This window comes from Podarcis gaigeae (genome assembly GCF_964106915.1).
Source record: "Podarcis gaigeae genome assembly, chromosome: 5".
Taxonomy (NCBI): Eukaryota; Metazoa; Chordata; class Lepidosauria; order Squamata; family Lacertidae; genus Podarcis; species Podarcis gaigeae.
In genome coordinates this window covers 36,034,546-36,058,541 of record NC_139681.1, presented here as the reverse complement: position 1 = coordinate 36,058,541, position 23,996 = coordinate 36,034,546, and the positions used below count along the sequence as shown (strand labels likewise).

General features: G+C 42.7%; 1 protein-coding gene across 2 annotated transcripts in view; it reads right to left on the bottom strand.

The window, feature by feature from the left end:
• PAPSS2 (3'-phosphoadenosine 5'-phosphosulfate synthase 2) overlaps positions 1–23,996 on the bottom strand; it is a 44,548-nt gene that overhangs the window by 6,267 nt on the left and 14,285 nt on the right. Inside the window, exons 2-10 of one of the 2 annotated variants that reach the window (XM_083740706.1) lie at positions 13,384–13,498; positions 12,274–12,509; positions 11,302–11,440; positions 10,682–10,800; positions 10,438–10,551; positions 7,814–7,925; positions 6,719–6,748; positions 2,017–2,222; positions 496–631 (exon numbers count right to left, since the gene is read on the bottom strand). In XM_083740706.1, the coding sequence (XP_083596832.1) occupies positions 496–631; positions 2,017–2,222; positions 6,719–6,748; positions 7,814–7,925; positions 10,438–10,551; positions 10,682–10,800; positions 11,302–11,440; positions 12,274–12,509; positions 13,384–13,498 (1,207 nt within the window). The remainder of the gene's footprint in view (positions 1–495; positions 632–2,016; positions 2,223–6,718; positions 6,749–7,813; positions 7,926–10,437; positions 10,552–10,681; positions 10,801–11,301; positions 11,441–12,273; positions 12,510–13,383; positions 13,499–23,996) is intronic. The other variant, XM_083740707.1, reaches the window with a different exon arrangement.

Genomic DNA, 23,996 nt, shown 5'->3' with positions numbered 1-23,996 from the left:
TTGCAAATCTGTACATCAGAAACAATCATCCTAATAAGAAAATTAAGCATCCTAAATCAAAACCTCTCTCCAACATTGGTCTCCAACAGAGCTGCTCAACGCCAGCTATGCACTCAGGAAAACTCCTGTTTTACTGCCTTTTTGAGGCTGTGAAAATGCTGCTGTCCCATCATTTGGAAGAACAGGACAGCCACCACTGTGTTAGTCTCAGTGGACTATAGAGCAGGGTCAAACCATCTGCTTCTGCAGAACACCTGGAGGGTGGGAATAGATGAAGGCAGGAATTGGTGCCTGCATGGTGCAAATCTTTTTAACAATTTGCCTTAGTGGGGGATGCCACTTGGGCTCAACATCAGGCAACATAATGTCTTGGATCAGTGTGGTTTATATATGTTCCTTAACACTTGCAGGGCATCTAGTTCCAGAGTGTTGGAACCCTCTGCTCCCTGCTCCCTGTCACATGATATAAGCAATGTTGCAAATGCAAACACTTACCAGCATTCATTTCTGTGAATTTCTGTCTCAGCTCCAAGGGAGTCAAGCGGTATTGGTCCAGCCCATCATTCCACTTAATTCTCTCTAATACAAGGAGGTCTCCACCAGCCAACCAGTCTCCACTTTCCATCACCATCTATCAAAGGACACCACAGTTAATTAAGGCAAAATGATACTTATAATGTAACTGTGGGGTTACAGCTGCTATCCATGGTAAAATGAAGGAGGGACCTTATCAAAGAGGTTTTGTGGTGCTGACTGCTTAAAAAGCAGAAATTGTAGCAGGAGTGGCAGGCAAACTGTGGATTCCAGGCAGTTCAAGAAAGTTCAAGATAATTTGAAGCAGAAAATGACAACTTTCGCTTCTCCTCTCCCAGCTACATGTTTAGAAAAACATTGCTTGAAAATTCTGATATCATGGCCATATTGCCATATACTTAGATCTCGGAACTTTGCCTATTTACAGTATAAATTGTCTACTGTTGCTAGCTTCCGATTCATAAACTTGATTTTGCAATGAGTTCAGAAAGACTTTCCAGGATCTAGGTTGGAAGGAGTGACATGTAGAGCCCTGAGCATGCCAGGGAGGGCAGATTCTGTTCTCACTGGTGCATTCTAATCTGTCCCCACCCCCCATGCGCTGCCATCCTTTCAATTTTTCAATTTTCAGGCAGTGCTTAGGTGAGAGTTGCAAAGGCTCAGGCTTAGCTGGAAGGCACAAGCCTTCAGCAACCCCAGCAGCCATTCAAAAGGCCAGGGGGTGGGAGGTGGACTGGTGTAAAATAGCCATTGAGACTTCTGCATGCTTCCTTCTTATGAAACTTGCTATCTTTAGCTCCTAATACAAAGATGTATTTATTTCAAACCTTGCCAACCTTCATTTAAAAGAAAAGAAAAGAAAAGAAAAGAAAAACTCAAGGCATTAAAAAACCCAGTATTAATAGCCACAGTAAACAACAACAACCATGTGTTGTATTCAACGTAGTGTTAAGCATATTGTTCTGTCAGCACAGGCATTTCTCACTGTACAACGGAATGATCTCACCCTCTCCTAAACCCCCTAAATCTGTTCTGGGGGTTCCACTAATTCTCCAGAGCACAACTGGAAATGATGTAAGTGGCACTTGGGGGGACAACCCATTACACTAGTGCAAATCCTTGCACTAGCAACATAATTTAGTTGAAAAGCGCCCAGTGTAATTACAAATGCGACTGTATCACCTTTCTCACCTGCCCCCAAATAGAAATGTTGTGAGCAATTTAAAAACATAGCAAGTGGCTACTGAAACCCCAAAGTTTTTCCTGATAAGTGAGTGAGCTTTTACATTGCCGTTGGGGGAGGGTATGCAACCGCACCTCTTGAAAGAGTCCTGGGGCCACTCCCGAGGAGGCCCTAATTCTTGCTGCAGGAGAATTTCTATTTTCTATTGAAGTGATGCAGAGCTATCAATCTAAATAGGTAGACAGGTTGCTCATATTCATCGCCACAGAAATAGAGGAACTTATTCTGTGATCACTTGCCTTTACATGCGGGTGCTTTGCACATGTGGTTCCCCAAACACGTGCACAACGTTCTTCTTTCCTGTGCTCAAAAAATTCTGGATTTTGAAGTATGGCCACCCTCCGCCCATTGTACTCCAGTGTAAACGCATTGCATCCTTCCAGGCGTTTCTTGTCTTCCGCAGTTATTGGTAGTACAATTGGAATGGTCAGGTTAATAACGCCATCTGTTGAAAGAAATTTTATTTCAATTAACTTTTTTTATATATATATGAAAAAGTACATCAGGGATGGCTCCACAGATGTTGCTGGGCTCCAGCTCCAGCCAGCATGGCCAATAGCCACTGATGATCAGAGCTGTGGCTCAACAAGATGGGGCAGGGCACACAGATATGTGAAAAGGATGGTTAAGTTGCTCATCTGGAAGCACTGAAACAAGAAGGTCCTTTGGCGATTTACTTATTTATTTAATCAATCAATCAATCAATCAATCAATCAATCAATCTATATATCATGCTTTAATGTTAAAACAAAACACCCAGGTAAGCTTACAACATAAAACTTAAAAGAAAAGAAAAGAAAAGGGTAGTACCCCCAGGATAAAAACAGCAGCAATTAAAAACAGATCCAGCATAAATTGATATGTAAAAGAGAAAAACTTGTCCCCATCCAATTTCTCCATGCTGAGACACCTCCCAATCAGCTGCCCCACTTCACAGTCTAACAACCATATTTTGAACTAACTGTAGTTTCCAAACAGTCTTCAAAGACAGCTGCACCTTTAACATATTGCAGTAGTCTAATCTGTAGGTTAGCAGAGAATGGATCACTTTGCTAAGGGTGTCTCTGTCCAGGAGCTGTCACAGTTGACACACCCAATGGTGAATGTATTTGTTTTATAAATGAACCTTTTGGTGTTTCTGCTCCAAGGGCAATACCCTTCAAAATGCAATAAAAAACCATTTGCAATAATTAAAGCATCGGAGCAATGAAAAACATTTTACATTAAATCTGTGATTAAAACCAGGTTAAATAACACCAAAACACGGGGAGTCACAAGAGAGTACACTGGATGGCATAACCTCATACTTTGGACTTAACTTGAACTGACTTGAAAGGTTGGACACCAAATGAGCTACTAAATAAAAAGTTTATTCACCTTGTAAAAAACAAACACCCTTTCATACCACTACAGTTTGTTGGTACCACATCAACCTCAACAAAGATGTTAGAGGATGCAATATCTACCTCCTTATTGGACTTTCAGGTTGTTGCTTTTATTTAGAACGTTACAGATCCATACACACTGGTTCCTCGCATGTTGCCACAAGAAATGAGCATTCAGGTGCAAGTAAGGATTTCTTCATCCACTTCAATAGGAGGAGCTCTGTGTCAACATCCCTTTATGCACACAGTACTGTGCCCTCTTATTGGAGCGAATGGGGGAAAACACACAGGAACACTTAGGAGTGGCTGTGCAACTCCTGGATCAAGGACAAAGTGAATCCCTTAGTTCAGAACCAGAGTTCAGAACGATATGATGTCTTGTAATGATTACTGGTTTGTTTGCTGATTGCTTCCAAGACTCATATAATCGTTAGCATTTTATATGAGTGATCTTCGGACCTTTGCTCTTCACCAGTAGCTACTCTCTTCTTTTTTTAAACTAAGGTTCGTTTTCTTTGATTTTGCAGCAAAATTTATCTATAAATTTGTAGGGTTGCCATATTTTGAAGAGCGAAAAAAGAGGAGACATTGGCCAACTTCTACTTTTAATTATGGATCTCTAGGATGACTCTACCCATGAAAAAGAGGAAGTGTCCTGGAAAAAGAGGACATATGATTGCTACACTGATCAAATGACATATATAGCCATAAACTCTGCACAAATTGCTCCTTCAAGTAGGTGACTCAGTGGAGTCACAGCACAGCTATAGCAAGACTGACATTTCAGTTCAGTTCGGTTCAGTGTGCTCTCACATCAGCAGAGTGGCCTGCTCAATTTCTTCTGCCACAGCTGTATTTTGTCTGCAGAATTAAGCTGCCAACCAACAAAGCTTTTTCAAAGTGTTTTTAGAAGGTCTGCCTCAGACTCAGTCCAGGCCTATATTTGGTCTGGTCAACTGAAAGGCCTGACTAGGAAAAAGAGGAGTCTAGTGAGCAAAACCAAAAGGGATTAATAAATTAGTAGGGAGTTCTCTGGATTACGGTAGTTCACTGACTGGATCTCCTCTGCCTGTTATACCCAGCTGAAGTTAGATATTTGTCTTTCATGCAATGGGGGAAGGAAAATGGTGAGTGTAGCACTCCTCCAAGATATGTATCCATACATATATACATACATGTGAACTATGTTTTAATTAATGAAAAATTGGGTCATTTTGTGCTGAGAGTGTGTGCTCCATGGATTTGAAGGGCAAGGTCAAATTCTTTGTAGGGTCATCAGTTTGCAATAACCCTTCTGCAATCCTCACCCGTATATTTGCTACCAAAACCCATCATGCCAGCACCAAAAGGCTGGTAAGTGCAAACACTGGACTCAAAATGAAAAGCAGGACCCAACAATTTGTGGAAACAAAACACTTCTAATACATCCATTATAATATAACATCATTATAACATCAAAATATATAATAGAATATCAAAACACCAGCTGTGTTTGAAAAGACTGAAGAAGGAACACATGGTGTGAGACACTCCTAAGGCACAAAACAGGAGTACTTTGAGAGTATTTACAAGGATGCAAAGAAGCATTATCTTCTCAAAGATGAAGGTGCAGCAAAGGAGGTTCTGGCCCCAGAGAAAAAAGTCTTTTAATACAGTAATATGGAAACTCAGTGCATTCTTTCCTTACATGATTGTGTTCATATTGCCCTCAACACAGTAAAGTGCTTAATAAACAAATATACCTAACATGTCTCATCCCTCACACCAATTTTTCCAAATGCACATTATATTTCCAAATGCACATTATTTTTCCAAATGCACATTTTCCAAATGCATATCCACCCCGCCCCCACCACACACACTAAAAAACCCTGTTACTCATTCTCTTGCTCATTCCAGTATGTACAATACTGGGTAATACCCAACATCAGACCTACTCAGAGTTATGTAAATTGATTTATTTCAATAGGTCTACTCAGACTGTGACTAATGTTGGCTATCACAGGTTGAGTTTATTCCACTTCTTAGCATCAAAATATCACTTTGCCTTTCTGTTTTGTTGTGCATCCAGTGTTCCTATGCCAGGATATTTACAATCAGTTTTGTTTTGCTGTTGTTCAAACACAACATTTACTTTGTAAAAACTATACCCTCTAGTAAACTTACCCAATTTTTTTTTAGCTGGTGGTTGTTTTTAACGCTCGCAAACATATTAAAACTTTTTTTGAAGCTTTCAGTTCATAAAAAATATAATCAATGACAAATTTGAAATGAAGTATCATGGCAGTTTTAACCATTGAATGCATGTGATTTTCATTACAATTTCAAAGTAAAATTTTAATGGATTTGGTTATTATTTGCACTACTCTAACTATCCTTGAGATTATCCAAGGATCATCTTGGTTATGGGTTGGATCCAAAGACGCACAAACAAAAAGCAAGTACAGTCGTTAGCACTGTTCTTTGAAGACTTTATTTAAATCCTTTACATTTGGGCAAAGCAAGTCTTAATGGCTGGGTTACAAGCTGAAGGTCTAATGCAATAAAGTATCTTGGACTACACTGCAGCATCCAAATTAATTGTGCAACTACATTGGACACATGCCGTTCACCCCTGGAAAGTATGACATCATGGCTAGAGAGCAAACATGTCCCCATTGAAAAGTGCTTGCAATAGCCACTTAACAAACATTAGGAAAGCCAGGCTTGCTTGGCTCTTGGTGCTTGGGGATTTTAAATAGCTGTGTTTGCAAGTGGCTGCTGTAAGTGCTTTTCTGCATTCCAGCTGCGAGGGCTTGCTTTGCACATATGTCGGGGATGTAAAGTAAAACCAGTTACTGTATGGAATCCAGAGCAATAATAGCAAATGGTATTGCGGAAACAGAAGAACTGTTCTTATGCAACACTCTTCCACAGCCCTTCCATGATCAAAAGAGGTTTTCTGCTCACGGAGGGGTAACCTTTGAATCCAAGCCACCGTGCAGATTCTGCTGACCTTAGTTTAAATTTTATACTTACCAAGTCTATAGGTCACCCATATTTAATCCATGCATAATCAGGAACTTTTAATATATTCATAGTGCAATTCAACCAGATGCATTTTTATTTAAGTCTTGTCAAAAGCTCTTTGGAAATATATAGATTTTAGAGATAAAACTTCGGATTCTGCCAATGGCCTTATCATCAAATATTCAGCATATGGGACTGGAGAGCTGCATGTGGGTCAGTGGTTGACAAGTTGCACATGGCTAATATTCAGTGAGGAATCGCCTTAAACAAAAGAACTGAGTGCAAGCCTGATCTATGGAAATTAATAAGAGCTTTGCCAATCAGGGATCAAAGCCAATTAAGACATATCCTTTCCCAGCCAATAAAAATGCTTGAGGAACCTGGTACTGGTAACTGGTTGGATCACGAATATACTCGTAACAGATTGCAGCCCTCTACATCAAAATTTCATTTCTATAACATACATTTTCTAACTTTTTAAATGAAAATCTCATAACTGTAATTATTTTCATACCATAGTGGGGGAAGAAAACAACTGAATACGTACCAAGCTCGGATATATCAACTCTACCCCTTCCTGGCAAAATATAAGCACAATTATCAACCATATTTTAACTGGCCCACCCCCAGGCAAATAACTTCAATTTGATGTTCTAACCCTCAACATCCTCTTGCTTCATTCAGACCAATGCAGGAAGAGAGGAAAAGGTTCTCAAGGGTGCAGCTAACACAGGTGCAGTTGTGCATCCTGTTCTGTATTATGAGGCAAGGCTGGAACCCACTGACTGAATCTGTCCTTTTATGCAGGTGAGAATGTAGGTTTTTATTTGGGGCCGCTAGTTGCACATGATAAGGGCTCTGAGGTTTTCCTATTTTATGTTAATAACAGCAACTCCATATAGTAGGCAAGATTAAAAGATCACATGTGTTATCTCACGAAGGTTCTTTGCAAATAAATATTATGGCAAGCAGTGGAATAGGACTTAAGTGAAGAGGGCTCCATTCCACTTTCCTAAGATTTCCAGGTTGTGCATTCTTTCAAAAAAACAAAATCCTATTTGCAGGGGGCAATGGTGGGACATAAGAAATGTGTGCATACCCCATGGGAAGTAAAGCATCCCTTAAACTACTTTCAGCTCTAGGTTTCAGGGGAATTTACGGTAGTTACAACTAACTTTTGCTGCATTGTGCCCAGTAAGTGATCCAAGATAACTGAGTGAGATTCATGCATGTGGGGGTTTGAACCCAAGGCTTCCTAGACCAACACTCTATCCATTACACCACAAATAGCATTTTAAAGCCCAGCGACTTGGGAAATAAAGAGGAAAGCTTTTATGACGGCCTGAAATGCTCCCCCAAAACAAAGGCTTAGGCTTTGTGCATTTTCTGTGGCCCTTGGGAGTGAGGCTAGGTCTAGTTCAACTGGACATGCCCAGAATCTGGCATGGATGCACCTGTGATCAGCAGGTTTTTTCACATCTCCCAATACAGCAGTAATGTGAACTGTTTCATTCAAAAGCTATGCTCCAGTCACCTCAACAGGTAAGTGTTCTGAACTGATTTATTCTGCTGAATTTCCCGCAATGTGCATATAGGCAGGCAAAAGCTCTAAAGACAAAGTGTAGGAGCCGGCAAATCATACCATCAAGCAAGGTGCCAAAATGGATAACTTGCAAGTATTCTTTCTCCCGCATAAACCCTTTCAATGGGCTGGCCCAACCTTCACTTAGGACTTGAACCCACTGTAGATCCAACTGAAAAAAAGAGAACACCATATGGCAGATTTACAACACAACTAAAGACTGTCTGTTTTCACACTTTTAAGTATTGCAAATTACTTTCTAATTAAATACAATGGAGCGTCCCTGATTCTTGTTTGGCCCCCTCAATTATGCAATTAATAATAATACACACACAGCCCTCAAAAAAAAAAAAAAAGCTAGCATTTCTACAGAAGCAGCCGGATATTAATTTCTAATCATGCAGTTGTAGAAGCGTAAATGGCTGCACCTGCAAATATTAGCCAGTAGATGGCCACAGGTGTCGTGGGAATCATTTTGAGTCCAATTGCATTGGGATCAAAAGCATCAAAGATAAAAGAAGCCTGGAATAAACTCAGTGTTGACTAGCGGTTGTTAAATCTTCATTTTATGTTTGTTTGGTTTTTTAAAAAAAGAAAACAGCAAGGGCATTGCATTTAAAGAAATCTATTCTTAGCTAGTACAAGGAATTTCAAACATCTTGACCTCAGGGAATCCTTTCTAAACTGATTTGTCTGTAAGTCGGCCACAGGACACCTGTGTGTAGCTGAGTACCTTAAGGAATGTTTTAGACCCTGGAATTAACACAGGGTGCAGACTGGGGCCACTGGGCCTTGGTGTAGTCCTGGCTGAAGTGAATGACTAACCTAGAACATTGGTCTTCAGATGGTGAAGTTCCCTCACACTTACATGGTTGTGGCCTGATCTGAGGTGGGCCACAACAACAGCACTACCACTATACAGATACACAGTAAAAATAATAATAACAATTAGGAAATGGGTCCCCAAACTCACAGGTAAGTTAAAGGTTGGTGGCCTAAGCATACATCAAACACTCTCCTTTATCAACTTAGTGCATTCTAGAGGGAGACTGGCAGTGGCAAACAAGCAGCCTTTTACTCCTCTTATTATTATGAAAGTCTGGATAAGCTTTAGAGGGTTCCTTAGAATACGGTTTGAATATTATGGAACTGGGAAAACCTAAGGTACACGCAGGATTTTGGATTCTGGCTCCCTGAGGCATAATGGCAACCCATCTTGTAAACTCTCTCATTAGCATGTCCATGACAGATAAGGGGGCCAGCAACTTCTGCCAGAGTTAGCTGAGAGGAAACAGGTCTTTCTGAGGAACCTTTCCATAGTGTAAATCAGGAAGGGAAATCCTTAATTCTCCAGATGTAACTCCCAACAAGCCCAGCCTGCATAGCCAATGGTCAGAGATTATGGGAGTTATAGTTCAACAAATAGTTCCTCACCCCTGGTGCACCCAATGATGGCACAAGGCATAAGGTAACAAAGAAATGTTTTAAGTACTGATTATATATGACTGTATTTTACTGAACACACTGAGAAGGATACATATATTTAGCTAGACCCTGATTTCCCTAGTTACACAGTAGACAGAGTGATATGGATGATTACCTAGAACAGAACTATTTATCCAATTTACTCTCCCATCTTGCATTTGAATAAGTAGATCCTAGTCTACAAAGGCATATGCCAAAGTGAATGTGTCAGTCTTTAAGGTGCCCTGGGAATGTTTATTTACCACCTTTGCCAGCCGCCTCTCTACCAGGTAGGTGGACAAGGTGACGGGCAATGAAGTTACAGTAAGTTCATAATTAAAATCTGCAAAGATCACTTCCAAAATGCAATACAAACAGGAAAGCAACTATTTTATAATTAACATATATCCATTAAAATCCAGAAGTAGTTAAAAGAAGCCAGTAAAAATCTAGGATTGGAAAGCATTCAAAAGGCAATCCAAGAGATTTTGATACCCGATGCAGAACGTTCAGATGGCACCCCTCCAAGAGTAATAAAAATATACTAAAATTGGCAAGCTGATGCAGTTTGCTCGATCGGCTTGATGGCAGAGCTAGTTCTGGGTCTTTTTTTTTGTTATCTTCTGATAGAACATATATAGAAATAAGGATTGGAGAGCCTTCTTGGGAATATACTGCCACAGGCTTTAGTCCCATCTGCACTACACATTTAAAGTAGCATCATTTCACTTTAAACAGCCAAGGCTTCTCCTCAAAAGAATCCTGGAAACTGTAATTCATTAAAGGGTGCTGAGAGTTGTTCAAAGACCCCCCTCCCCTTTACAGAGCTACAATTCCCAGAGAGGTTTTAACAATCAAGCCCTCTTCCCAGAGATCTCTGGGAATTGTAGCTCTGTGAGGGGGAATAGAGGTCTGCAGTCCTAACAACTTTCAGTGCCCTCTAGCAAACTACAGTTCCCAGGATGCTTTGGGAGGAAGCCATGACTGTTTAAAGTGGTATGATGCTGCTTTAGATGTGAATGAAGACGGTGGTGAAGAGGCACCAACAAGAATTAGTGGCTCCATGCACTGATAGACCTCCCTGATACACAGTGCACCAAACAATGCATAATCCTTGGAACACAGGAAGGAATGTAAGGGTGAAGAAATCCACTACCATTGGATGGTTTTGCTACAGCAGATTAACACAATTTCACTCCTCCAGGTTACTACTCTCTTACCTTGGTAATCTTCACAGACGGCAGTGTATTGGCTTCAGCCCGAGCTTGTTCAACTTTATTTTCAGGGACAAACAGTTCAAGAACATCTTTGATCGCAGTTGGCGGAACAATGTTCTAGAGGATAAAAAGAAGATGTGTAGGCCCTTAGTGACAATATTCATTTTTTAAAATGGGTCTGGGAAGGCGGGGGGGGGGGGGGAGAGACATTCATGCTTTTCTAGGTTTCGTTACTTAAACAGTGTACCTGGTCTTGCAAGAGGTCCACAATCTGCTGGATGCATTCAGTGACAGAATATATGTTGGTTTTCAGCACAATCTCAGGCGCTTCTGGTTTCTCATAATCTGAGTCAATTCCAGTGAATCCTAGAGGGTGGAATATTCATTTACATAAACATAAGCATGGCAGTCAAGCGGTTAAAAAGGGCAAGGAAATGTGTTCTCTTTCAGGACACCCATGCTTAGGAATGGCTTTTGCATTTTTGCATGAACTGCTGGAGACCTCTCATCAACTACTTAAGTGAAAACACGACAGAGAAATCGTTACATTCCAAGGCAGCAGAGTTTCCTATCTAGCTCATTGGGTTTCAAACAGGAGAATGTGTCACCAGTGTGCCCCTTCCTTCCTGCAACACAGCTGTGTTGGGTCCATAGCTGCAGCTAGCCATGGCACAGCCATGGGAGGCCCCTGGCATCTCTCAGCTGGGTATCTAGTAACACACAAATTCAGACTGGAGCAGAGTTCAGCCAAAGCAAGTCTGCTGCTGAAGGGAGACTTCTGGAAGAAGTGGTGTGGCGGGTGATGTGAACTGGGGATTTCATGTGGGGAATAGAATACATTATCAGTAGGCGCAAAAACTGGCATACCTTTTATTTCTCCAGCTCGTGCTTTTTTATAAAGGCCTTTCACATCCCTGCTCTCACAGATATTCAGGGGAGCATCCACAAAGATTTCAAAGAAAGGAAGTCCAGCTGCCTCATGAATGTTTCTTGCATTCTGGCGGTCCTGTATAAAAGGAAAGCAGAGTAAATAATAGCATACCAATGCTAACATTTGTTTCCCTTTACGTTACAGTACAAACACTCACACTCACACAGAGAGAGACAGGACAGGACATTGATACAAAGCGCTCTCTCTCTCTCTCTCTCTCTCTCTCTCTCTCTCTTATATTATTTGTTCATTTGTTTCTAGGTATTTATCCTGCTTTTTTAGGGCATCTACCCACAAATAGCAGCAAAGCAGCACTATACGTCAGCATTAAGATAACATTTAAAATAAAAGAAGAGATATACCCACATTTAAAATACCAATATCAATCCAAACATGGGATGTATCCAGACCTACAGGGCACACAAACACAGGACACAGCCCCCCCCTCTCTCTCTCTCTCTCTCTCTCTCTCTGCCAGAAACATGCTTATATTTTATAAACAGAATTCTTTTGCATAATGCTGAATAAAAATATTGGACCAACCTCCATTCCAACACTCCTTGACAATGCTTTACATGGAAACAATATATTTAAAGGACTGTATTTTTAGCCCCCAAATGTTGAAAGAGGAAGAAACAAAGTGAGGTTTGGCCAAAGGGGTTGGCCTCTTTCCCTTGGCCTTCACCCCACCCCCAGCTGGCCGTCCATTGTCCTCCCAGGCCGGGGGCCGGACGATAGCCACCCTGACCCAGGTGGGAGGCACCAGACCAGGTAAGCCCGCTCAGTGTCGCAAACCACGCCCACCTGTTGGGAAAGGAGGGCGGAAATTATGTATCTTCTTTCCAAAAATACTAGGAAAAGTAGCTTTTACAGCATGGGAAATATACTGTTTTTCTTGAAAGGTTTACCTTTGAGAATGGAGAAATGAAACTTGTTATACAAACAAGTCCGGCATCGGCAAACAGCCTGGCAACTTCAGCAATGCGACGGATATTTTCTTCTCGGTCATCAGCAGAGAAGCCAAGGTTTTTGTTGAGTCCGTGACGAATGTTATCCCCATCAAGGGAGTAGCAAGGGATGCCATGAGACACAAGGTACTCTTCAAGTGCAAACCCAATGGTTGTCTTGCCAGCACCAGAAAGACCTGTATTAATAATAGGCAGTGCATAAAATCTGTGATTTTTCATGTAAACCAAAGGACCCATCACATTCACAAATGTGTCATAAAATAAGTTCTCAAAGATCATGCAACTAAACTCATTTAATAAAACATTTTTATTCCTTTATAAACAAGTTATCTAACTTATCAAACAAAAGGTATGTGTGTTTGTCTTTGGTCATGTATGAGTCTCTTTATCCATTGACTGAGCTGCTGGGAAATGTTCACAAATATTCTAACTGCTCAGGGAAAAGCTGTCTACAGTGGAGTGTTGACTAACAGAACAGTTTGTGCAAGCTTCTTTCAGTCCATTTTGGCTACAGATAGACATAAAAAAAAGCTCTAGCTGGGGAAATGGGAGCCAGGGAGCTGCTGTGGCCACCCAGGACTGCTCTACATGAAGTATGGCTCTACATGAAGTCTCAATTTCTGAGTATCCAGTGACAGTAACAAATACGTTGCCTCACATATGCACCTATGCCACACGGACCAAACACACGCAGATACAGGGCACACGTAGATCAGCTGACACACAGGGGTTGTCACCCCCTAACTATTTGTCAGATGAGCCACGCCACTGGCAAGGTTGGTGGGTGTCTGTGGCAGGAACAAATGAAATAAAAATAAAATGGTTGGGGAGACAAGCACAAACCATGGGCCGGCAATTCACCACCGCTGTATTAAAGCATTTGGAACTCACACCTCTTGGCCATGCTGAACTGAACATTAAACAACACCTCTTTCTCCTTATATGTGACTTATTATAATGGACCCATCAGTTGCAATACAGTAATTTTGTTCACTGTGTGAATAGCTTTTCCCATGCGCCAACTTGCTGAGTTAATCATGAGTACAATACCTGTGAGCCACACTGTACAGCCTCGAAAGCCACCTCTTGAGCCCACGACTTGCCCTCTCTTACTCCTGCTAACGTGGTGAGCTTGGTAGACCACATTGGTGGACCTATGGAGATTCTAAGCACACAGAAACACACACAGATAACATGAAACGAAACCGTTTATGTCATGACTGACAGTAACGAAAGAACCTGAGCGTATCATAACGCAAAAATAATAAGAAGGAACACATGTTGCTGCGCAACCACAGGGCTATGAGGCTTTACAAAGGGGGAGGGGTTTGATCCTCAGGAATCAACCCCCAACCCCAACCCCCATGCTTGCAGAACGTACTTCTGTTCATACGAGACAGGACACTATACACTGAACCATTCTGTGCTATATTCCATACTGTTTTGGAGCACCCTTCAATCCTCAGGAGCAGCTTTTGGGCTGGGGCACAGGTGGCTGAGCAGGGCAGGGGGTTGGAACCAGTGAAAACCAGGTTCTCAGCCATGCACAAGCAGAAGTCCTTTCAGTTAGCTTAAAGGTCACCATTGGACAACCCTCCCTTATCTCAATAAGTCTTACAACAATCCTGGAAGTCAACACCCCCGCATATTTTGATTCTCAGACTGCAAAATCAGGGACTAAGACTGCAGATACATTTAAAGCACATTTCCACCCCAAAGATTTCTGGCAACTGTAGTTTACAAAGCTACATTCTCCGGCACCTTAAACTAAATTTCCCAAGATTTGATGTGGCAAGGTGTGTGGTTTAAATGTATGGTGTGTACACAGCCTAAGAGTCACAGACAGAAGCTTCCTTATCACATTGAAGAGAGATTTGAAAGGAGGACTTTGTATATCGCACTCTTTGAATCTTCACTATAGCATCTCCCAAAACTCTATAAAATTCCAACTAAAATCCGTTTTTGTTTATCACCACAGAGTCCCAAGTAAGAAGCTTGTCTTTATAAACTCTAGAAACGTTCAAGGTTTGTTTAGCTCTGTACCCTGCTGGAATTATTTAGCTTGCAGGAAATACCAGCATGGGCCCAAACTCCCTTTTGACCTGTTCTTTCTTCGACTTTTAGCTGAATCATTCTTAAAGAGACAAAAGTCCCTAGCAGCTGTGTTTTGTGCAGAATAAATCCACACTCTTGTTCATCCCTCCCAATAAATATCCTGTTGTTTTCAATATGCAAAAGTTTCATATTATTACAGTCAGGCAACCTTACGAACCTTTTTAAAAAATCAGATGGGTCGAAAGCAGTGTTCGAAACTCCCATTGTTTTAGGTGCATTTTGTGACAGGGAATTTCATTAGCGCAAGCAGTTTCTGAGCTCTGGGTGCAGTACTGTGCCCAAGATTTCAGATTAAAACTGCAGAGTGGAAGGAAAGGAGGAGCTTTTTCTGCCTCCCCATTTCCAGCTACTCTCTGAAGACTGGAGAAGAGACCCTCTTAAGAATAATTAGGGGGGTGGGCAGAAGGACTAGATCATGTGAAAAATGAACATAATATTTTAGTTCATTCATTTTCAGCTTGGTATTCTTATTAAAAAAATGTGCCTAGACATTCTGTTGTTGCACCCATAACCTAAGCTTAAGATGCCATTTAGCTCCTAGCTTTCATATCTCAGTTTCTAACACTGTTTGAAAGTGGGGTATACAAGGTCTGATTGTTCACCAGGACATACCGCCTTAATTCACAACCATTCAGAAACGTAAACAGCAACAACTAGAGTACAGTAAAAAATGTCGTCATCAAAACTCTCTGTATATATATCAGACGTTTGAGAATGATTCCTAGAAGAAGATTGCAACTCTATAATATAAACATAATGTTGCTATGTTTTTGTGCAACAAGTTGTAAGCAGAATATATCTGCTTTGTTGGGAGAGAAATGCTTATAAAATTTTGAGAAACGCGGAAAGCTGTTTTTACCAGTACATATAACTGAAATCTATCTTTCTGATCTAAAAGAAATCACCGTTATTCATAGACCTTATCAATCTAATGCATTCTAGAGAAACATGTATATTTATAATGCCATTGAAGTCCCAAGTCTTTAAAGAGAGAGAGACAGTGTCGGTTTTTCACAACACATCTGCATCCCAGATGAAGCAACCAATCTAGAAAGCATGAAGGAGCAGGCAAACTGCAGACTATCAACTACTCACCCACTTCCTAGGCTTCAAACTATAACACTGCTAATGTGCAAGGGAAGTGGGGTTGGGAACGCTGATACTTTTGAAAATCCTGTTTCAGCGACAAAAACCCCCTCCAAATTAACATGCAACATGCTTGTACCTACTACGGCATCCTAGGTAAAGGTAAAGGACCCCTGGACGGTTAAGTCCAGTCAAAGGCGACTATGTGATTGTGGCTCTCATCTCGCTTTCAGGCCGAGGGAGCCAGCATTTGTCCACAGACAGCTTTCTAGGTCATGTGGCCAGCATGACTAAACCACTTCTGGCGTAACGGAACACTGTGACAGAAACCAGAGTGCACAGAAACATTGTTTACTTTCCTGCCACAGCAATACCTATTTATCTACTTGCACTGGTGTGCTTTTGAACTGCTGAGTTGGCAGGAGCTGGGACCGAGCAACGGGAGCTCACTCAGTTGCGGGGATTCGAACCGCTGACCTTCTGAAAGGCAAGCCCAAGAGGCTCACTGATTTAGACCACAGTGCAACCCACGACCCACTGGCATCCTACCGCGATACAGATTCCAAAGTAATAATAACATACAGTTTCTGTTCTTTGTCACTTTCAGCATTCACACTCCCAGCCTAGCCAGAGTTGGTGCTGGGCACAAGTCCCAGCAGGGACAGAATTAGAGCCTGAGAGCATCTGCAGAAGAACCAAGGTGGAGCAAAGGTAGCTGAAACCAGCAAGACTGTTATTAAGAGGCAAAGGGAACACCTGCTTCCCGTCAAAACTTGCTTGTGTTACTTACATAGCACCAGCAACAAGGGCAGAGTGCAGGTTCAGAGCCTCTCTAGACCTCCCCCCTTACTGCGCATTCATGATGATTTGTGCTGCTGATGACATTGAGGGAGTTAAATGTGTCCTTGCTGTCCTTGTGAGAGCCAGTGTGGTGTAGTGGTTAAGAGCAGTAGACTCGTAATCTGGGGAACCGGGTTCGCGTCTCCGCTCCTCCACATGCAGCTGCTGGGTGACCTTGGGCTAGTCACACTTCTTTGAAGTCTCTCAGCCCCACTCACCTCACAGAGTGTTTGTTGTGGGGGAGGAAGGGAAAGGAGAATGTTAGCCGCTTTGAGACTCCTTAAAGGGAGTGAAAGGCGGGATATCAAATCCAAACTCTTCTTCTTCTTCTGTCGGTCCTGTTTGCAGCTGCAAGGGTTTGGAGCAGTCTTAGTGCTTTGTTTTCAATCAGCGCGTGTCCCATAACTCAGAATAGGCCCCATAACTTCCTGATGGAATCCTTTGGTTTTTCTCCATAGCTGGGGTGTGTGGCACTAGTGGGGGGTTTTTGCCCAGGGTGAAGCTGCCCGAGGGGCACCATGAAGCTCCCAGCCTGTGCATGTGTGTGCAAATGCACATGGGAGGTGACAAAATGGGTCTTTGACCTGGGTGAAACAAAGCCTAGTTTTGCCCCTGCTTGAAATACATTTGGAAAAACCAGAGGTAATCAGCCTTTGGAAGGGGGCAAGGACAGCAGGTGTGATCACTCCCTGCAACACAGAGAGAGAGAGCATACATTTTGAAACATTTTTTAAAAGAACAGCAGAAAGGAAACTATTTACCTGCATCCCCAAGGAATGTGATGCAAACGACTTTATCCTAGATGGAGTTGAATAGAATTAAGAGTCAGCAACTGGAGACTCCTGGGCCAAATCTGCCCCGCTATGAGGCAAAACTTGCTCCCTCAAGTGCCGATGTAGGCCAGAAAATAATGTGAAATAAGGTGGGAACTGAACTTGCCAGCAGGCCCACTTAGGAAGCCAATGGAGCTGAGGAGATGGGCTATAACCCCTCATTCAGTTCTTAAAGTGTTCTTCCAAGAAAGCTGGCTGACAGCCAGGGATCTAGGTTGAAGTTAAACTTTAAAGAATAAAGTTTAAATCAGAGCAGCTCGTTACAGTAGCAAGTCACTAACAGTTGTACACCTTGTACCTTTTGAGGTTTTTCAGGGAAATGGTGGAAATACACATTCAGGGAATATTTTAGATAGCAGGGCATCCTCCCTCAGAATAGGCAGGCCCCTGAACAAGATGTTCCTTTAGGAACTCTACAGTTTGTGTACACGCTGTCCTCATTCACTCCTGCGTAGTGCATAATTGAGCAGGGTATTCCTGAGTCCAGCCTTAGTCCTCAGTGTCTCCAGTGCCAAAAAGGCTTCCTTGTAGCCTAAAAAGCAGCAGTCTGACATGGAGGTACAGAATCTCCTACATAAATATTCATTTATTCCATGGCCTCAGCTATAGTTACCTACCAGTGCCAGAGCAATTGCTCTTTCAGAATCTCATTTTTCATTCAGTGCTCTTTGAGCAAACTTGAGAGAAACCACTTTTGCCCACTGGTACAATCTTAGCACTTTGTTCCTGTTAATTTTGGCACTAGTATCCCAGTCTTTCGCCTCTACTGGGATATGTAACACAGAAGGTTTTTTTTCTCCCAAGGAGATCCACAAAGACAACCTAGTTACCTCAAACAAGCAGCTATTCAGCTTGGAGACAGACAGACCAAAATGCCAAGGTCTCTGAACTGACAAAAAATTTCCTCCTCAGCTGCTAGCCCAACAATACTCTAGCTGTTAAGAAATCAAGCTTTCATGTATCATTCAACATGAAATGCAGCACATAAAGTTCATTTTAATATACCTAGATCTTTCCGTCTGTGGAACTGCAAGTGCTGTTACACTGAGGCATAATCAGAACCAATTAAGAATATACAGTCGAACGCCTTGCAAGTCAAACGTTTTGGCTCCCGAACACCACAAACCTGGAAGTGAATGTTCCAGTTTGCCAATATTCTTTGGAACCTGAATGTCCGACGCAGGTTCCGTGGCTTCCAATTGGCAGCAGGAGCTTCCTGCAGCCAATCAGAGCTGCGTCTTGGTTTCCGAACGTTTTGGAAGTCGAACAGAGTTCCAGAACAGATTCCGTTCAACCTCCAAGATGCGACTGTATTTATATAGGTGTTTATATGTCACTGTGTTTCTGTTCACTAAATAAGTAATTATCCATACTTCAGGGACCCATCAGGAATATGCCACCCATTGAGGGGAAAGAAAGGAATCACAAAGCTGTGACAAAGTGAATATTTCATATTGGTTTTATTGATTTGGCTAAAACATTGCTAAAATATGACAAGGAGAAAGTGGCAGTTTCAAAATTTGTTACAAAGTGTGACAAACCTAATGGATAGTCTTCCCAAAACAGAGAAAAACAATGTGTTTCAATCACATAGTCAAAAGAAATCCACACTGTTTTGTCCTCCTGCAGCGATGAATCAGCAGTTTCATTAATAAATTCAAAACACATTTTGCATAGTAGCATATAATAAAATACAACCTTTCCCCCTTCTATTACTAATAAATTAAGGAAGCAATTTATAGCCATGGTAAATTATAGCAAAATGAAGGAAGCAATAATCTTTCAACTGTAAATCGTCAGTTTACAAGTGGAGATTTTTTAAGAGATCCTTAATCATTTGAGGTGGAGCGCAAATTTGTTCTGACGTTCTACAAGCAAAAAGGGTGCAGCAGGGCTAACTAATACGGTGCCCTCCTTATGTTGTGGGACTACAACTCCCATCAATCCTGCCAACGTGGCCAATGGCCAAGGATTATGGGAGTTGTAGGCAGCATGTTGGCACAGGTGCAGTGACATTGGGAGAGGCACTCTGGCAAAATGGCGGAATGGGGCCATCTTGGGGAAAGCATAATGGCAGCAAACCCCTGTGCCCTTTAAATCAATGGCCACAACCCCATGGATGGCACAACTTTATACCAGCCCCAAACCTGGTGCAAGAAATCTCTCCCCCCCCAATAAAGTCAACATGAGGGTTTTTTAAAAAAACCAAAAACAAAGCAGTACTCTGTCAACAGATCTGCTCATGTCACCATGGCAGAGCCTAGATTATAGTGTAACTCCACATGCACCCTATGAAAACACATTACAACCAGTATGCAAGCCCCACAATGGTGAGACCACTTCTCTGATATTATGGCATGTGGCATGGAGCTGTATCTCTCTGGCCCCATCTTCTGCACAATTAGACCCTTGCACAGCAGAACTCTGGTGATGGAAACCTGGAGAAAGGGCACTTCATACAAAAAAAGGGATACCATTGCACAAAACAGTCTGTCTTCAGAACACACCTGAGAACTTAAGCTCACTGCTACACTTCTCTGCCTACAGCTCTAAAGCACCTCAGCTCGAGACTCCAGGTACAAATACGCCATACCAAACTCTACGCCACTCCCAACAACTGGGGGTACCAGGCAGAACTGTGTGTACTCTCTGCAGCCCAAGGGGAGCTTCATGGGTGCTGCATTGTACAGGCTGTCCTTCCTCCCCTTTGCATGTTGGGCTCATAAAGCAGTGCTTGGAAGGAGCATAAGGGGGCTTCAGACCACTGTCTGAAGGGATGCTTGGGGTTTGGCAACTGCAGACTTGTTGCGGGCTGAGTCTGTAGGGCCGATGAAACTGGGGCACTGCAGGATTGTCTTGCATGTTGTGTATATGGTGGTGCAGGGATGTGGACTGGGGGTATATCCTTATCACATTGTGTTGGCTCTCCCCATGTGTGAGCAGCATTGGGTGTCATTGCTGGCACAGATCTTGACTGGTCCATTGGCAGCATTTCTAGGGATGCTGGGGAAAATGCCTGTCATTTTCATGCCATTTTTGTATTTTCTAGCTGTATGGTTTTTCCATCCCCTCCCTGAGTATTCATCACAGCAGCAGTATAGCTCCAGTCCTAGTGAAATGTGAATATGTGTGCCCTTGGGTAAATGGGAATGTCTGCAATGCCTGTTTTCCAACACAGGAAGGGCAACTGCACATAAATAAGATTTTAAAGCACACAAGAAAAACTTGCCAAACAGAATCTTTAAAGTCTGTAGAAGTTAACACACCATCCTGCTGCATTGTAAACGCACAATACATATATTGTATATCACACTATTTTCCTCTCAATGTTGAAATGAATCGATTATTTTGAGTCATTTCTGTAAACTGGTGAAATTTGTGTAGAAGGCTTGAAAAGTAAGTTTTGCCAGATGCCTGGGAATTATTACCCATGAGCTGGACAATACATCCAGAGTGGCCCTGCTAGCCTGAGAGACCAGTGAAAATAATAATAATAATAATAATAATAATAATAATAATAATAATAATAATAAAAATTTTATTTATATCCCGCCCTCCCCAGCCGAAGCTGGGCTCAGGGCAGCTAACAACACTAAAATAGTGCAACATTATAAAAACATTATAAAAATTAATTAAAATCAAAATTGATGGCAACCATAAACTAAAGCTCTGTAAAGATTGCCAAAGGAGGGAGTCAGGCTGCGCCCTGACCAAAGGCCTGGTGGAACAGCTCTGTCCTGCAGGGCCCTTGTCTCTTGTGACAGAGCATTCCACCAGGTTGGAGCCGTAGCCGAAAAAGCCCTGGCTCTAGTTGAGGCCAGCCTAACCTCTCTGTGGCCTGGGACCTTCAAGATGTTTTTATTTGAAGACCGTAAGTTCCTCCGTGGGGCATACCAGGAGAGGCGGTCCCGTAGGTACGAGGGTCCTAGGCCGTATAGGGCTTTGAAGGTTAAAACCAGCACCTTAAACCTGATCCTGTACTCCACCAGGAGCCAGTGCAGCTGGTATAGCACCAGATGAATGTGATCTCGCAGCGAAGACCCCGTAAGGAGTCTCGCCACGGCATTCTGCACCCGCTGGAGTTTCTGGGTCAGTCTCAAGAGCAGCCCTATGTAGAGTGAGTTACAATAATCCAGTCTGAAGGTGACCATTGCGTGGATCACAGTGGCTAGGTCAGGGCGAGAGAGGTAAGGAGCCAACTGCTTAGCTTGGCAGAGATGAAAAAATGCCGCCTTTGTTATAGCTGCAATCTGCACCTCCATGGAGAGGGAGGTATCGAACATTACACCCAAACTCTTAACGGATGGTGCTGGCACTAATTGCACCCCCGCAACAGATGGGAGTTTTCCCCTCAAACCCATATCGTCTCATCCCAGCCAGAGGAACTCTGTCTTCGAAGGATTTAACTTCAACTGGCTCCCACGTAACCATCCAGCCACAGCTTCCAAGCCTCTGATCAGTGTGTCTGGGGCCGAGTCAGGATGGCCATCCATCTACAGATAGAGTTGGGTGTCATCAGCATACTGATGGCAGCCCAGCCCAAAACTCCGGACAAGATGGGCGAGGGGGCGCATAAAGATGTTAAAAAGCATCGGGGAGAGTATCGCACCCTGGGGCACTCCACACACCAAGGAGTGGCACGATGACAATTCCCCCCCAAGTGCCACCCTCTGTCCCTGACCAGAGAGAAACGAGCACAGCCATTGAAGGACTGTGCCCTGGATCCCCACGTTGGCAAGGCGGTGGTCCAGGAGTTCGTGATCGACCATGTCGAAGGCTGCTGACAAGTCTAGAAGAATCAGCAGCCCCGACCCGCCTCGATCCAGCTGCCTGCGGAGATCATCTGTTAGGGCGACCAGTGCCGTCTCGGTCCCATGACCAGCGCGGAAGCCAGACTGGAATGGATCCAGAGCCAATGTTTCATCCAGAAACCTACCAAGCTGTTCAGCAACTGCTCTCTCAATCACCTTACCCAGGAATGGAAGATTCGAAACCGGGCGGTAATTGGATCGATCTAAGGGATCTAATGATGTTTTCTTTAAGAGCGGGCGCACCACTGCCTTCTTCAGTTCCCCTGGGAATGTCCCGGTGCCAAGGGACAAATTGATGATATCCCCCAGGGGGGCCCGCACCTCGTCTGGACACGCTCTAATCAGCCAAGACGGGCATGGTTCAAGAGGACAAGTGGTGGGCTTTCCAGCTCAGAGGAGTCTGTCCACATCGGCCAGGGAAATCCGGTCAAAGTGGTCCAATACTGGACCCGAGGATAGTCGAGGGGCCTCCAGTTCCTTTATTGTATCCAAATTGGCAGGAAGGTCACGGCGGAGCAACAGGACCTTCTCCGCAAAAAAGCTCGCAAATGCCTCACAGCTGTATGTCAAATTGTTATTTAAATTTGGCTGTCCTTCGAGGGACGTTAAAGACCGAATTATACTAAACATTTAAGGTAGTGGAAGATGATACAGCAAATAAACAAAACAGAACACCAAAAGTTACACATGAGGTTCGTGCGTTTTTATTCTTTAAAGAGAATTGCAAAAATAAAAATCCAACTGCAATGTTGAAGTTGCTTTTGTTCACTGTGGCTGCTTTTGAGAACTGCCATCAAAGTTACTCTAAACACTGCTTTTAATTAAATGGACTTGAGTTGAAATGCCAGCTAGCCAATCCTGTCTGTTCATTAGTCCAGCAAATTGAAGGGTTCCACTTCACATTAGTTCCACAATCTAGTGAAAAACTAGATCAACTGATTTCCAATCCTATGTTGTGACAATAATATAGAGGGAAATCCAATGTTGCAGGAGTAAACCTGCTCATGCAATGGAATTTTCCCTTCTTCCACTTGCTCCTACAGCCCCCCTATCCCAAAATGTGCTCTTAAGGGTTGGGGAACCCAATAGAGCAGCCCATGGAGGTTGATGGGACCTACAGGGAGGATTTTTTTGACAGACCGTCTCTTATTTTCAAGTTAATAAGCTACTCCATGAAGCATTTAGGGTTCCTCAGTTTGACAGAATAATTACTTTCATGGTACTCTTTTAATGATAGTGACTAGGTAAAAAAAAAAGTTAAGCAAATATGAAACATAGGTGGAAAAGGGGGAATAAATCTCATAGCATACATTTCCCCCAAAGCAAAGTGAATGCAAGTTTCTACAAAACAATCAAAAGGGCCAACGCACATGAATAAAAAATGGAAAATGCACTTGAATGTTCTGTTCCTTCCAAGATCAGCCAGTGTCTGAGTATTAGTCTTTTTAGATTATATTAGACACACTTTTCTTCCATTGTCATTTCCTTTAAAACACATGCAAAGATCACGCAAAAGCCAAGATCCTGGTTTTAAAACAGCTTGCTGACCACTGAGGCCATCTCCCATTTTTTGTGTGAAGCCCTAGACAAGAAACAGTGGCTATTTCTCCATCCCTCAAGGAAAGAGTTTATCATTTGCACACTTCTCAATTCACTTCTTCCTGATCTTCTGAGCACAGGAACTGAAGAGGGTGGATAATTACGCCATATCTATGGTTCAGCTTGATGAGCCCTTCAAACAACCATCGGCCCTGAACAACTGCCCTGCCTTTCCAAATGCCATTACCAGCCATATTCCTCAGGCAGAGCAAAAGTTTAACCCTAGACTACCTTATCCTAGCTTAAGTTCACATATAAAATCCTGTCTAAGCATGTACAACAGCAGCCAAAAAGGAGCTTTGTATTCAGAGTAAGGATGGGTTGCCTATGGCAAGCAACATGAAATTTGCACAACATAGGCAAACTATAAACATATCCA